Source organism: Anolis carolinensis, chromosome 1 (genome assembly GCF_035594765.1).
Source record: "Anolis carolinensis isolate JA03-04 chromosome 1, rAnoCar3.1.pri, whole genome shotgun sequence".
Lineage (NCBI taxonomy): Eukaryota > Metazoa > Chordata > Lepidosauria > Squamata > Dactyloidae > Anolis > Anolis carolinensis.
The window spans coordinates 325,980,455-325,993,833 of NC_085841.1; the positions used below are offsets into that span (position 1 = coordinate 325,980,455).

Here is a 13,379-nt window from a genome sequence, read left to right on the forward strand (position 1 = left end):
AAGTCAGCCATAGCAGAGCACTTGATGAACCAACCTGGACACAGCATATTATTTGCGAAAACAGAAATGCTGGACCACTCTAACAGCCACCATGTCTGACTGACTACACAGAGAAACCATTGAAATCCCCAAGCATGTGGACAATTTCAACAGAAAGGAGAAACCATGAAAATGAACAAAATCTGGCTCTCTTCTTCTTCATTGCTTCTGACTCTTTGTGACTTCATGGACCAGTCCACGCCAGAGATCCCTGTCGGCCATCACTGCCCCCAGTTCCCTCAAGGTCAAGCCAGTCACTTCAAGGATACCATCCATCCATCTCGCCCCTCACAAGTGCGGCTGGTGAGAACGAGGGACAGGGCCTTCTCGGTGGTGGCTCCTCGGCTGTGGAACTCCCTCCCCAGTGACATCCGGCAGGCTCCATCCCTTCTGAGTTTCAGAAAAAAGGTAAAGACCTGGTTTTGCGAACAAGCGTTTAATGAATGAATTATGATGGCTTTAACTCGGTCCGGACTAAGGTTTACATGCAAGGTTTATGTGGACGAATGGATTAAGTATTTTATTATACTGTTTTAAATGTATTTATGGGATTGTTTTAAATTGATTGTTTTATATTGCTATGTTTTATTTTTCTACTGTATTGTGAGCCGCCCTGAGTCCCTTCGGGTGAGAAGGGCGGCATATAAATGATGGAAATAAATAAATAAATAAATAAATAAATGGTCGGCCTCTCTTCCTTTTTCCTTCCTTTCCCCCCAGCATCATCTTTTCTAAGCTTTCCTGCCTTCTCATGATGTGGTCAAAATACTTCATCTTTGCCTCTAATATCCTTCCCTCCAGTGAGCAGCCGGGCATTCTTTCCTGGAGGATGGACTGGTTGGATCTTCTTGCGGTCCAAGGCACTCTCAGGATTTTCCTCCAGCACCAGAGTTGAAAAGCGTCTATCTTCCTTTGCTCAGCCTTCCTTATGGTCCAGCTCTTGCAACCATAGGTTACTATGGGGAATACCATTGCTTTAACTATGCAGGCCTTCGTTGCCAGTGTGATGTCTCTGCTTTTCACTATTTTATCGAGGTTGGCCATTGCACTCCTCCCAAGAAGTAGATGTCTTCTGATTTCCTGGCTGCAGTCTGCATCTGCAGTGATCTTCGCGCCTCGAAATCTGGCTACTAGTATTAAAAAATTCTAAAATCAGGTCAGTAAATAAAGAACAATTCTCAGAAAAGAGGGAAATTCCAGGCAGGAAACAATCAGGGCCAGCTAACACCTAACAAAGGATTCCCTTCAGGTAGAAAACAGCCAGGCTTTGAAGCTGCAAGGCTATTCAATGCTAATCAAGGTGTCCAACTGCAACATTCACACTTGTCTTAAACAGAAAAGGTTCTTTCACCCAGCCTGGACATTCCACCAATATATAAACTCCCCTTCCTAGTTTTCAACAGACTTCACAACCTCTGAGGATGCCTTCCATAGATGCAGGCGAAATGTCAAGAGATAATGCTTCCAGAATATGGACATACAGACCAGAAAACTCACAGCAATCCAAGATTGAAAATTGACACACCAACCATCATTCATAAGTGAAAATAAACAGTGGTGATGTTGTATAAACCAGTTAAAACATCCCGGTCATTTGGTCTGGTTAAAACCGAAAATCCAATTAAAACGTAGTCCCATTTAAGTCCTCCAGTCATTAGATATTGCATTAACTATTGTCAAATGCCTGTTTACAAAGCAATGTTTTTCAGGAGTATAACAACATCAGTTATAGTGCAGTTTTGTATAATGAAGTAAATACAGCTATAATGTGTAAAAAAAACCACAAAGTTAAAAACTTGGCATTGTACTAAATTTCCTTTGTGTTGTCGAAGGCTTTCATGGGCGGAATCCTTGGGCTGCTGTGAGTTTTCCGGGCTGTATGTCCATGTTCCAGAAGCATTCTCTCCTGATGTTTCGCCCACATTTACGGCAGGCATGTTCAGAGGTTGTGAAGTCAGCCCTTTCAATTGGCAGTTCGAGCCCAGGTTGGAAGCAGAAATGCGAGTAGATAAATATCGATTTTTGTGGGTAGGTAATAAAAAGAGGCGGCCTTAAGGACATCGATTGGGAGTGACAAAGCTCCTCGTTATGGAAGATGGAGCGACAGCACCCCCCCTCCCCCCGTGGCCAGAGTTGAACACAGCCTTCAAGATGCTGGAAATCAGATAGGAAATGCCTTTACCTCTATTTGTGTATTGTCTGTCTTTGTTAATTGTATAACGGCATTGAATGCTTGCCGTATGTGTGTTCTGTAATTCGCCCTGAGTCCCCTTAGGGTGATAGAACGGAATATAAATATTATTATAACTGCCATGGCTCAGTGCTATGGAATCATGGAAGTTGTAGTTTGGTGAGGCACCAGAACTCTAGTAGAGAGAGTGGAAAGCCCTGTAAAACTACAACTCCCATGATTCCACAGCACTGAGCCGTAGCTGTTAAACTAGGCTCAAATTGCATTAATTTTGTGGTATGCGGGTCCCTATGTCTCGGTCTCTCTCTCTCTGTCAAACACATACATAATTGCACTACACTAACCTCTCTGAGCCTGCCAGCAAGGATGTTTTTTTCTTGACCCTTCTACACTGCCAGATAAAATCCACATTATCTGCTTTGAACTGGATTATATGGCAGATAATGTGGATTTTACTTACTTACTTACTTCAAACAATAGAAACAGCAAACATAAAAAGCTTTCTTGGGAATGTGGAAAAATATACAGTATATCATAAAGTCATTTAGCAAAGTGTGAGGGTTTTTTCTCTAATCTACAACAACATTTATGGACTGACAGTGTGTGCTGGTATTTCAGCTGGAAGAAGAATATGAGACAAATCATTATGCCAGCAAGAAGGAAATATATAGAGTATGCATTGAAAATGTTTCTAGCTACTAATGTTCACCAGCCGAGCAGTATGAATCCCATTCTGGGGGAAAATTAGGCTTTAAATAGAATAGTGTTTTGTGAAGGCTGCCCAGTTCCATGGGAATAAGTCCCACTGAATCCATTTGGCATTCCTTCCAAATTGGTATGCATACAATTACACTCAAAATTATACTTTTAGTGTACTTTTTAAAGAGTTTTAAAAGCTTGTCATGTTGTAAATGTTTGTATCATGTCTGTTTATTTTAGTTGTTATTCTATAATGTTTATTGAGTCTGTTTTTACTCTTTAGTTTGATTTATCATTTGTTGTTTTGGCATTGAATGTTTGCCATTGTGTTTATTGTGTTGAAAACCGCCCTGAGTCCCTTCGGGGAGATAGGGCAGTTTACAAATAAAGTATTATTATTATTTTATTTTATGACACAGCAAACAAGATAGGTATGCTGGATTTTGTATCACAAAATCTCAAGTCGAACACTTCCCAAGTGTCTAGGACTGTGTGACGTATTTTCGGATGATGCGTGCAGACCCCAGCAGGGTGGCCTTTTGCAGTTGGCAGATCGTAATCTTGTCAATGTCTATTGTTTCCAAATGCTGGCTGAGATCTTTTGGCACGGCACCTAATGTGCCAATCACCACCGGGACCACCTGCACTGGTTTCTGCCAGAGTTTTTGAAGTTCAATCTTGAGGTCCTGATAGCGGCTGAATTTTTCCTGTTGTTTTTTGTCAATGCGACTGTCACCTGGGATGGCAACATCAATGATCCAAACCTATTTCTTTTCCACAACTGTGATGTCTGGTGTGTTGTGTTCCAGAACTTTGTCAGTATGGATTCGGAAGTCCCACAGTATCTTTGTGTGCTCATTTTCCAATACTTCTGCAGGTTTGTGATCCCACCAGTTCTTTACTGTTGGGAGGTGGTACTTGAGGCATAAGTTCCAATGAATCATTTGGGCCACATAGTTGTGCCTCTGTTTGTAGTCAGTCTGTGCGATTTTCTTACAGCAGCTGAGGATATGATCAATGGTTTCGTCGGTTTCCTTGCACAGTCTGCATTTTGGGTCATCAGCTGATTTTTCGATCTTGGCCTTAATTGCATTTGTCCTGATGGCTTGCTCCTGGGCTGCAAGGATCAGGCCTTCTGTCTCCTTCTTCAGTGTCCCATTCGTGAGCCATAGCCAGGTCTTCTCCTTGTCAGCTTTTTCTTCAAATTTATTATTATTTTCCTTCAATAATAATAATAATAATTTGCTTTGATGATCTGGATTATATGGCAGTGTAGAAGGGGTCCCAGTCGCCGGTGCCAGACCTAAAAGTTGAAGCCAACTCGCTCTCACCTCCGGTCTGACAGACATGTATATGCAAATACAGATGCATAGCTTGGAAACCTCCAATCAGGAGTGGCCTATCAAGGAGTGGGCGGTCCCTTCTGAAATGATCCGGAAGCGGAAGCGGTTGAGGCGCTTGGAAGGGGAGGGCGGAAGAGAGTCGGGAGGCTCGGCGGAGTGGTGACGTGACGTTCTCGCTGGCTGCTCGGACGCGGGGCTAACGAGGCAGCGGGGTGGGTTTGGGAGCCGGTGCCGGGCCCGAGCTGTCGGCTTCCTCAGCTGCCCAGCCCGGCAGTTGCCCGGTGCTTCCCCGCGGGGACCGGCCGGTTCAGGCCGCCCTCGTCGCCGCCGCCTCCTCCTCAGGGCCAGAGAGCCCCTCTTCTCGGTGAGTTCTGTTCCGGGGTTGCTTCAACCTCCCCCCCCCCCCCCCCGGGTCCATCCAGGTGGTGCCCGCCTTGCTTTGTTGTTCTGCCCAAACTCCAGGGCTTGAAACAGCTGGGCAGTTAATAAATAACAGGCCCAGGCTATTAGTTTGGCCTGACTGTTAATATTGTCGGGTGAATTGAGAACGAGACAGCTGTGCTAGTGCCAAAATGTGAGGTCGTCGGTCCAGCTGGACATTTGTCTTTTCCTCCCCTTCCTTCCTTCCTTCCTTCCTTTCTGTATCCTTACATATTGCAGTATCTTCAATTTGTTGTTGCTAAATCTCTGCATCACTCAACGACCGCAACAAGTCTCCAGGGTCAGTAAAAGGAATAGGAGCCATGTTGTTGTTTTTGTTACTACGTGTCTTCAAGTTTTTTGCAATCTCTGTTGACCCCTAAGTGAAACTATTACAGGGCTTTCATGGCCGGAATGACTGGGTTGCTGTGAGTTTTCTGGGCTGTATGGCCATGTTCCAGAAGCATTCCCTCCTGACGTTTTGCCCACATCTATGGCAGGCACCCTCGGAGGTTATGAGGTCTTGGAAACTAGGCAAGTGGGGTTTATATGTCCAGGGTGGGAGAAAGAACTCTTGTCTGTTTGAGGCAAGCGTGAATGTTGCAATTGGCCAGCTTGATAAGCATTTAAAAGCCTTGTAGCTTCAAAGCCTGGTTGCTTCCTGCCCGGGGGAAATCCTTTGTTGGGAAGTGTTAGCTGGCCCTGATTGTGTCCTGTCTGGCTTTCCCTTATCTTCTAAGTGTTGTTCTTTATTTACTCTCCTAATTGTAGAGGTTTTTTTAAAAAATACTGGTAGCCAGATTTGGTCATTTTCATTGTTTCCTCCTGTCTGTTGAAATTGTTCACATGCTTGCGGATTTCAATCACTTCTCTGTGTAGTCTGACATGGTGGTTGCTAGAATGGTCTGTTTCCAACAGACCTCACAACTTTTGAGGATACCTGCCATATATGTGGGTGAACATCTGGAGAGAATGCTTCTGGAACATAGCCATACAGACCGGAAAACTCACAACAACCCAGTCATTCCAGCCATGAAAGCCTTCCATGAAACTATTACAGTTTAGTGCGGGGGAAGGGAGGGGGAGCGCCTTTGACTTCCTCTGAGTGGGACTTGCACACAGTCGCCCAGTGGGTTTCATGGCATAGTGGAGATTTGAACTCTTTTCTCCAGAGAGCACATCAACACCAATAATTTAATGCAGTTTGAAGGTAACTTGAGCATGTGGCATTTACATAACACATGGACAGGTGCTGTGGGGTGCTTTAAGCCTTTTAAACCAGGATAAGCAAAATAGGGTACTCCAAAATAGATCCCTAATTCACAGGAGTGTGCTCTAATATAACCACATTGCATGGCGTAAGCAACTCCGCAGCATACAAATCATTTGTGTGGCTACCAAAAGCATCCATTGATGAGCAGATACAAATTCGGGCAGAGGGATTTGACCTCCGCACCCCCATTTTCCGCAGATCCTGGAATTGGTTGCATGCCAGCCTCCGTGGTCTATGCAAGATGCAAGAACCCTCCACCCCCCCCCCCCCCAAAAAAAAACCAGGACTTGCAGTACTGTATAATTATCTGCACAGTGAAACTACTTCTCTCTATGTGAGTTTCATCCAGATTAAGTGGTTAGTGTAGATGTGCCCGGGGTCATAGTCCAGTTCTCAAACCACTGCACCATGCTGGTTTGTGCTGCTGCATTTCTGGACCCCGCTCAGTTTTTTCTTACACATAACCTATAACTGCTTTGGGAAACACAGTATGTTAAAAGTGTTATGTTATTTGTACATAATAGTGATACAATCACAAGCCCAGGAGGTGCCAGTTAATAGTGAAATAAGTCACAAAAGAATTATTGTGACCTAGATGTTGGACTGTTGCTTGCCCTTTTCACTGGAAAGTACAGTAAACAAGTGCTGAAGCAGCAGCCTGGAGGCAGAAGTAGAGATGAAATGAGAACTTTGCTACTCTTTGAATTGCCATTTCTTGATCTGAAATGATTTGATATATCCTTGAAGTAAAAGCATATTCTTCCCCAACCCCTTGTTCCTGTTGCTCATTATGGTAAGAAACTCATCTTACAGTTATAGTTTAGAATGTAGTTTTGGCAACTTAAGATTTTAAAAACATTTTTGGATGAGTCAATATTTTTCTTAAATATATTAAAATGTAGGGAGGATACTTTTGTGTATGTGTAATTAGCAAAATTTTAAATTATCTCTGAACCTGAACATACTTAGAAGGCAAATTTTACTAAATTATTACATAGCTATTGTGGTATATAGTGGGATTTTGAAAAATTTACAGCTAAAAAAATAATTAGCATGTAAATAAGTGCTGTTACAATGGCATTGCCATAAAATTTCTAAGAAAACATTTGTGGCAGGATGTTGTGGTTGAAGAATTGTGGAGTGTCTATGCCTTTACTCTTATCCAACATACTCTTCTCATGTTCTTATTTGAAGTTTATTAACACCTGCTCATTCTAAATATATGCCTGTTTTCCTGTGAATTAGTTTTGTGTGTGTTCCATTAACATTGATTCCATTGCCTTGTGGCATTTATTTTAGAAAGATATAGAAAACTCCAGTTTATATGTTGAACCTCACCTATAGAGGTTTCCTCCACTCCGATTACTTTCCCTGGAGGTCCTGCCCCTTCTGTATGCAACAAGGAAAGAAGTATTTTCTGTTAATGTTCGACCAGCATTTACTGGGGATTCATAGAACATCCTTCTCCTTTCATCTTTCCTGATCAGAGCACCATGGCCCTTCTGTGCTCCATTAAAGAACACCTACACATTGGGGATGTGTTCAGTTTGCATAAACATGCTTCCCAGAACTCCCACCCTCCCCAAAGTTCTCCATAGTTTGCTGCTGGAATTCATTAACAAACCACTAAACACACTTCAGACAACCTGGAGTGGGACAATATGTTTTACAAAAGCATAAAACCAAATTGCATAATTTTGCAGTATCATTTTAAATTATATTAATCAATGATTAATTTGAAAACTGAGATACAGTAGAGTCTCACTTATCCAAGCCTCACTTATCCAAGCTTCTGGATTAGCCAAGCCATTTTTGTAGTCAATGTTTTCAATGTATAATATTTTTGTGCTAAATTAGTAAATACAGTAATTACAACATAATGTTACTGCGTATTGAACTGCTTTTTCTGTCAAATTTGTTGTATAACATGATGTTTTGGTGCTTAATTTGTAAAATCATAACCTAATTTGATGTTTAATAGGCTTTTTCTTAATCCCTCCTGATTATCCAAGATATTCGCTTATCCAAGCTTCTGCTGGCCTGTTTAGCTTGGATAAGTGAGACTCTACTGTATTTGTAACACTGAGCTTCACTATTTGCGTAATCCAGATTGGTAACACTTTCTTCTCATAGAAAAATAAATGTATCTAAAGTTTGTTAGCTTTCTTTCAACTTTCATCTGTGTTATATAAAACTGATTATAGAGGAATTAAAATATGCCTCCCTTCTCAAAGTGTCTGCTTGCAAGTTAATTCATGTCATGCTGTATTTAGAACTGAGTAAATCCTGTTATTTGAAGAATGCTACAGGCTGGGGTGGTAAGCAAAGAACATTGCAATTAGTTCTGTCTGTGATATGACATTTTAGATTTGTGTCTTTGGACCAGTGTCTCCCAGTGCTCAATGGAAACCACTTCTGAACAAGTGAGCACTTGGAAAGATCTGTTGTGATCTGGGATGGTGGTACATCTGTTGCTGAAAGAGAGGTTAAATAGATAGGATGATAAAATGCAGCCTTGTCTGGCCTCCTTGCCAGTTGGAAACCATTCTGTTTCTCCGTATTCTGTCTGGAGAATTGCCGCTTGTCCTGAGTACTGGTTACTTACCACGACAATAAAATGTTGTGGCACAGCCATTTCTTTTTGAGCAAGTTTTTCATTCTCTATATGATCAAATGTTTTGATAATACAGAAATTACAGGCAGGTTTTCTTAGGAAATTCTTTGCTACGTTAGCTAATGTATGTTTGCAATATATCCAGGTATGTACCTCCTAAGTATTCAGTGTTGAGAACCCAAAAAAGTATGTTGTCCAGATATATAGTTAAGAATTTTTCTTAGTTGTTGAGCAACCTTTTAAATGACATTTATATAACTAGTCATTAGTATGATTGTGCTTTATATTTCATCCATCAACCTTTTACTGTGAAAAACATAAATGGGTCACTAGGATCATGTGCTTTTATAACAGAACAGATGTCCCTCCCAGACAGTTTAATCATGGAGGAATAAATAAGGGATTATGATGAATGTGTCTCTAACAACAAATATACCAAATGGAATCAACAGTCAAGATCATCACTACAAACTGAGCAAAAGAGAGAAAACAAATGATTTTCCCAGGACATAAATCCTAACGGTTATCCAGCTAAGACCAAAGGATATTGTGAAGATGGCAAATTTTAGAGTCATTCAGAGAAGAAACTCGCTTGGGACTTTTGTTTTAAGAAAGCATTTTCAGGATCAGGTGATAAGGTTTTGGATGGATATATTAATTGACAGATTGTTGACAGATTCATTGTTGTTTAGTGTTCTTTAGAGGGTTTATAGTGTATATGTACATACTCGTTTTCTTGTAACTTACTACATTTATCATCATTTCATCATTGTTTGGTGTTCAGGGTTGATTACTTTTTGGGGAGTTTATATATGTTTCTAATCCTAGCGCCTTATCATATTAACATCCTAAGGAATTAAAAATTTTACCATTTTTTAAGCCTGTTTATAAAGATGAAGAGACTGAATCTTTGGTAGAGCTTGTGATTTCCCATGCATTGTTGGACACATTCCTCTCTTTGTCAATAAAAATAAAAGAATTTAGCAGTGTATATAAATTTTTGCACCTAATTCTGTTCTTCTGAGGCAGTAGAGAACCAGCCAGCACCTCCTTTTTGTAATTACCATTGAGGTATTTAAAGATGGTGATCATGTCGCACCACCTCTGTCTTCACTTCAACAAGCTGAATAAGCCCATCTGGTTCAACCTTTCCTCTTATGTTTTGTTCTTCATACATTTTAACATTGCCCTCTCTGAACATGCTCGAATATCTCTTATGTCCTTAAAACTAAGCATCCAGAAAAGAGCAATACTCTAGATGAGGCATGTGCAGCTCAGAATATACTAGGACTTTTACTTCCCTTAATTTGGAAATTGTGCTTCTATCAATACAGGCTAAAATAGCATTCGCCTTCTTTGCTTGCACCATCATAGTACGGGGTCATGTTCAACTTATGAAAATTAAGGTCAAAATTCTTCTCACATTTACTATTACTGCTATAATTTATTTGTTTATCTGCAACTCGGGGCAGGGTACAATGTGAGTAAAACAGCAAAGTAAAACAAAACACTATTAAAATACATATAACACATACACATAGGTAAAATGCAGATTAAAATTCACAGTAAGCCAAATATCTCCTTCAGGTAGCGCCGTAAATTCAGTTTTGATTCTTCTAAAACTCCAGGTTGTGTTTTATAATTTTCTTAGGCTACATTGGGAATAAACACATTCTGGAAAGATACTAAACATTTGTAGATCTTTGTGCTGTTGAGGTTAGGATTGCCAGTGTAGAGAATTATTTGCAAAGTGTACAAAAATGATGACTAGTTGTTTTTTTTCCCCTTCAAAATCCAAATTTCAACCCATATTGAAATAGTCAGCCATTACTCAAAAGGAGGCTCATAGTCATAGGGCAGCAGGACCCTCACTTTTGAATTATGGCATTGAATATTTGGTGGTTTTGAAAGAAGTCAGAATAATTTATTGATAAATCAAATTCCCCCTCAGCTGATCTGATAGTGGGAGTGGCAACAACGATGTGGTTAGAGCTACTGTGTCAGTATCTGATCTTTATGAAATCTGAGTCTTTGTAATAACTGCCTGCTTTTGGGAAAGGAAGATTAAAAATGAGAAAAATTGTAATGGTGGAAAATGATCCTTTGTTGGTACAAGTGTAATCTCTCATATCAGCTGGGGGAAAAGCTTTATTCATATCATTGGCAAGTTCCAATGGCAGTGGTTATTGTTTCTGCAGAATTCAGTTGGTTAATGCATTCTGCAGAATTCCTGTCCAGACCCTCCTAAGGATTTAACTTTAAAGTTTAAAGTTAAACTTTAACTTTAAAGTTTGATTATAGAGGAATAGAGATGTTTTGTTTCCAACTCCTCTAAGAGCAAACCTATTAATAATTATCTCTTTTAATTTAGCACAATTATACTGCTTTGAAAATAAGAAACAGAATGCTAAAATAGAATTTAAGTTACTACAGTCATTACCAGTATTGAGAAGTAAGGCCACAAAATTATACTTGATGTCTCTTGCATTCTGTGCTACGCAAAACAGTTTAGTTGAAAATGAACATCTGTTAGGGTTAAATCTCTTATGTGAACACCCTCTGATTGAGCCTTTCAATAAGTACCATAACATTAATGGTACATGAGAGCAGTGTGCAGAAGAGAACTCCATTTGGATGGCTGTTATAGTACAAAAAGAAAGACAGCCTTGATCAGCATTGTACCTCTTGACCTAGCAAGATCCTTTCTTGGAATATAGTAAGATGTATCTCTAAGCCACTTGGAAATACTAACCATTTTTACATTTTAGTTAGTACTAGTGGGTAAATAATGTTTAAAAGCACATAGGAAATTAGTATAGAAATATATTCTGGACATATCTTTTCATTAATATGAATTTGTCATCAAGAACGCATAGTTCTTAAATGGGACTTTAGCCAACTATGGAAAAATAGACTCAATATTTATATTTCTCACTACAACCTCTTTCAGAAAATTACATTTCCACATCTTCAGTGCACACCACTGCTTTTTTGGAAATGAAGTTTAATAATGCTCCATCTGGCCCAGGATTTGTGTGTGATTCTAGTACAGTTTAGAATATCATCCACCATTTATTAAGCTATACACTCTATATGTCCCAAAGGCTCATATTTTTAATCTGCATCCTCTATTATTTGTCAGACAGACCCCTCTCAGAACAGGTATGTACATCCCTAGGAGTCAATACTATTTTCATTACTATGTGGGTTGCAAAATTTGCTGTGTTGTTACAACATTAAGAATTAGGCATCTGAAATTGAAAGAGCACTGTGCCTATTAAAAGGGAAAGTCTTTTAGTAATTGTAATTTTCGCAGGTAGAGCTATTATTTTGCGTTTTCATGTTCTGAATTGTGATGGCCTATGGCTCTCGTCTAAATAATAAAAGCTGCAGTTTTACATATTTTCTGGAAAAATGTTAGTTAGGCTTTAGGGTCATTATACCAACAAATTAATTCACAAAGAAGGGACATACATTGCATAGCTTCTTATAAGTAAGAAATTGATTATTGTAATGTTTCCTTATAGATTGCATTTGAACCGACTTTGACGCTGCCAAAATGGTTTTAGCGGACCTTGGGAGAAAAATAACCTCAGCATTGCGCTCACTAAGCAATGCTACAATCATCAATGAAGAGGTATGTAGCCATATGAAAAATGATAGTAAACATGACTTCATTCTCACATTTATTGTGATTTTGAAAGAACTAGTCTACACTAATGACTGAAATGCTATAGTTTATTAAACATAAGTGCGTAAAATGTCCTATGTGATAGCTCTAGCCTCCCAGAAAGTATTATGTTATGAATTAATTCTGTTTATTAACTAGCTCAGAATTTATTCATATTGTTGGCATAGTCTGAATTAGCATGGATAACTTTAGTGGGTTCGTGGGCTAATTATCTGTCCTTAGCCTTTTGGCTAAGATCAGGACTTATGAACTACATAGTTTCCCAGAAACACAGAAATAATGAAATATCAACACCAGAAGTTCTGAAATACTATTTCTGGTTTTGAGGATAGGTTGCACGATGTTTTATTCCAAACATGTTTTATTCCAGGAATTTAAAATTTACATTTTGAGGGGGATGAAATGTCCAGAGCAGGGAAAGCCCACAACAAAGTCCTTGGAAGAAACACTGACCCTTTCAACACCTTTTTATAGAGATTTTTTTCGATACATTATATGTTGTCACTTTTTATTTATTTCTCACTTTACACCACATGTCTATTGCCCCTTTTACACAGCTGTATAAAGTCCACATTATCTGCTTTGAACTGGATTGTATGGCAGTGTAGACTCATGTAATCCAGTTCAAAGCAGATAATGTGGATTATCTGCCTTGATATTCTGAATTATATGGCAGTGTAGAAGGGCCCTAAATGAAAGAAAAAGAACATTTGAAATATTCATTTTGTTTTATTTACTTTATTTACTCTGAAATTAAGAGTAATTTGGTAAAGCAATAGTTCTGTACCTTACCTTTTCTGAATTTATCTTATTTTTCTCCTTATCAGGTTTTAAATGCTATGCTAAAAGAAGTATGTACAGCACTATTGGAAGCTGATGTCAACATAAAGCTCGTGAAGCAACTAAGAGAAAATGTCAAGTGAGTTAAGAAAACAAAATAACAAGTTTTTCTTTCTCTTACTTAAGTATTAATTTGTTCATTTTTATTTGCATTCTCTGAAAGGATTGTTTACACTTCTTGATTTTGTACCTGACTTAAATCAGTTTAATTATCTATCAGGACTATTATACATTATCTGAAGAAGTGTTCTTATATGTGAGCTCAAGAA

General features: G+C 39.2%; 1 protein-coding gene across 4 annotated transcripts in view; it reads left to right on the forward strand.

Annotated features, from left to right (window-relative positions):
- Nucleotides 1-4,375: 4,375 nt before the first annotated feature.
- srp54 (signal recognition particle 54) overlaps nucleotides 4,376-13,379 on the forward strand; it is a 45,543-nt gene continuing 36,539 nt past the window's right edge. Inside the window, exons 1-3 of one of the 4 annotated variants that reach the window (XM_062968270.1) lie at nucleotides 4,376-4,636; nucleotides 12,107-12,216; nucleotides 13,098-13,189. In XM_062968270.1, coding sequence (XP_062824340.1) covers nucleotides 12,139-12,216; nucleotides 13,098-13,189 — 170 coding nt within the window. In that variant the 5' untranslated portion in view covers nucleotides 4,376-4,636; nucleotides 12,107-12,138. Of the gene's footprint in view, nucleotides 4,637-6,601; nucleotides 6,759-9,190; nucleotides 9,210-12,106; nucleotides 12,217-13,097; nucleotides 13,190-13,379 lie in introns of those variants that run through there. The other 3 variants (XM_008103386.3, XM_062968268.1, XM_062968269.1) reach the window with 3 other exon arrangements.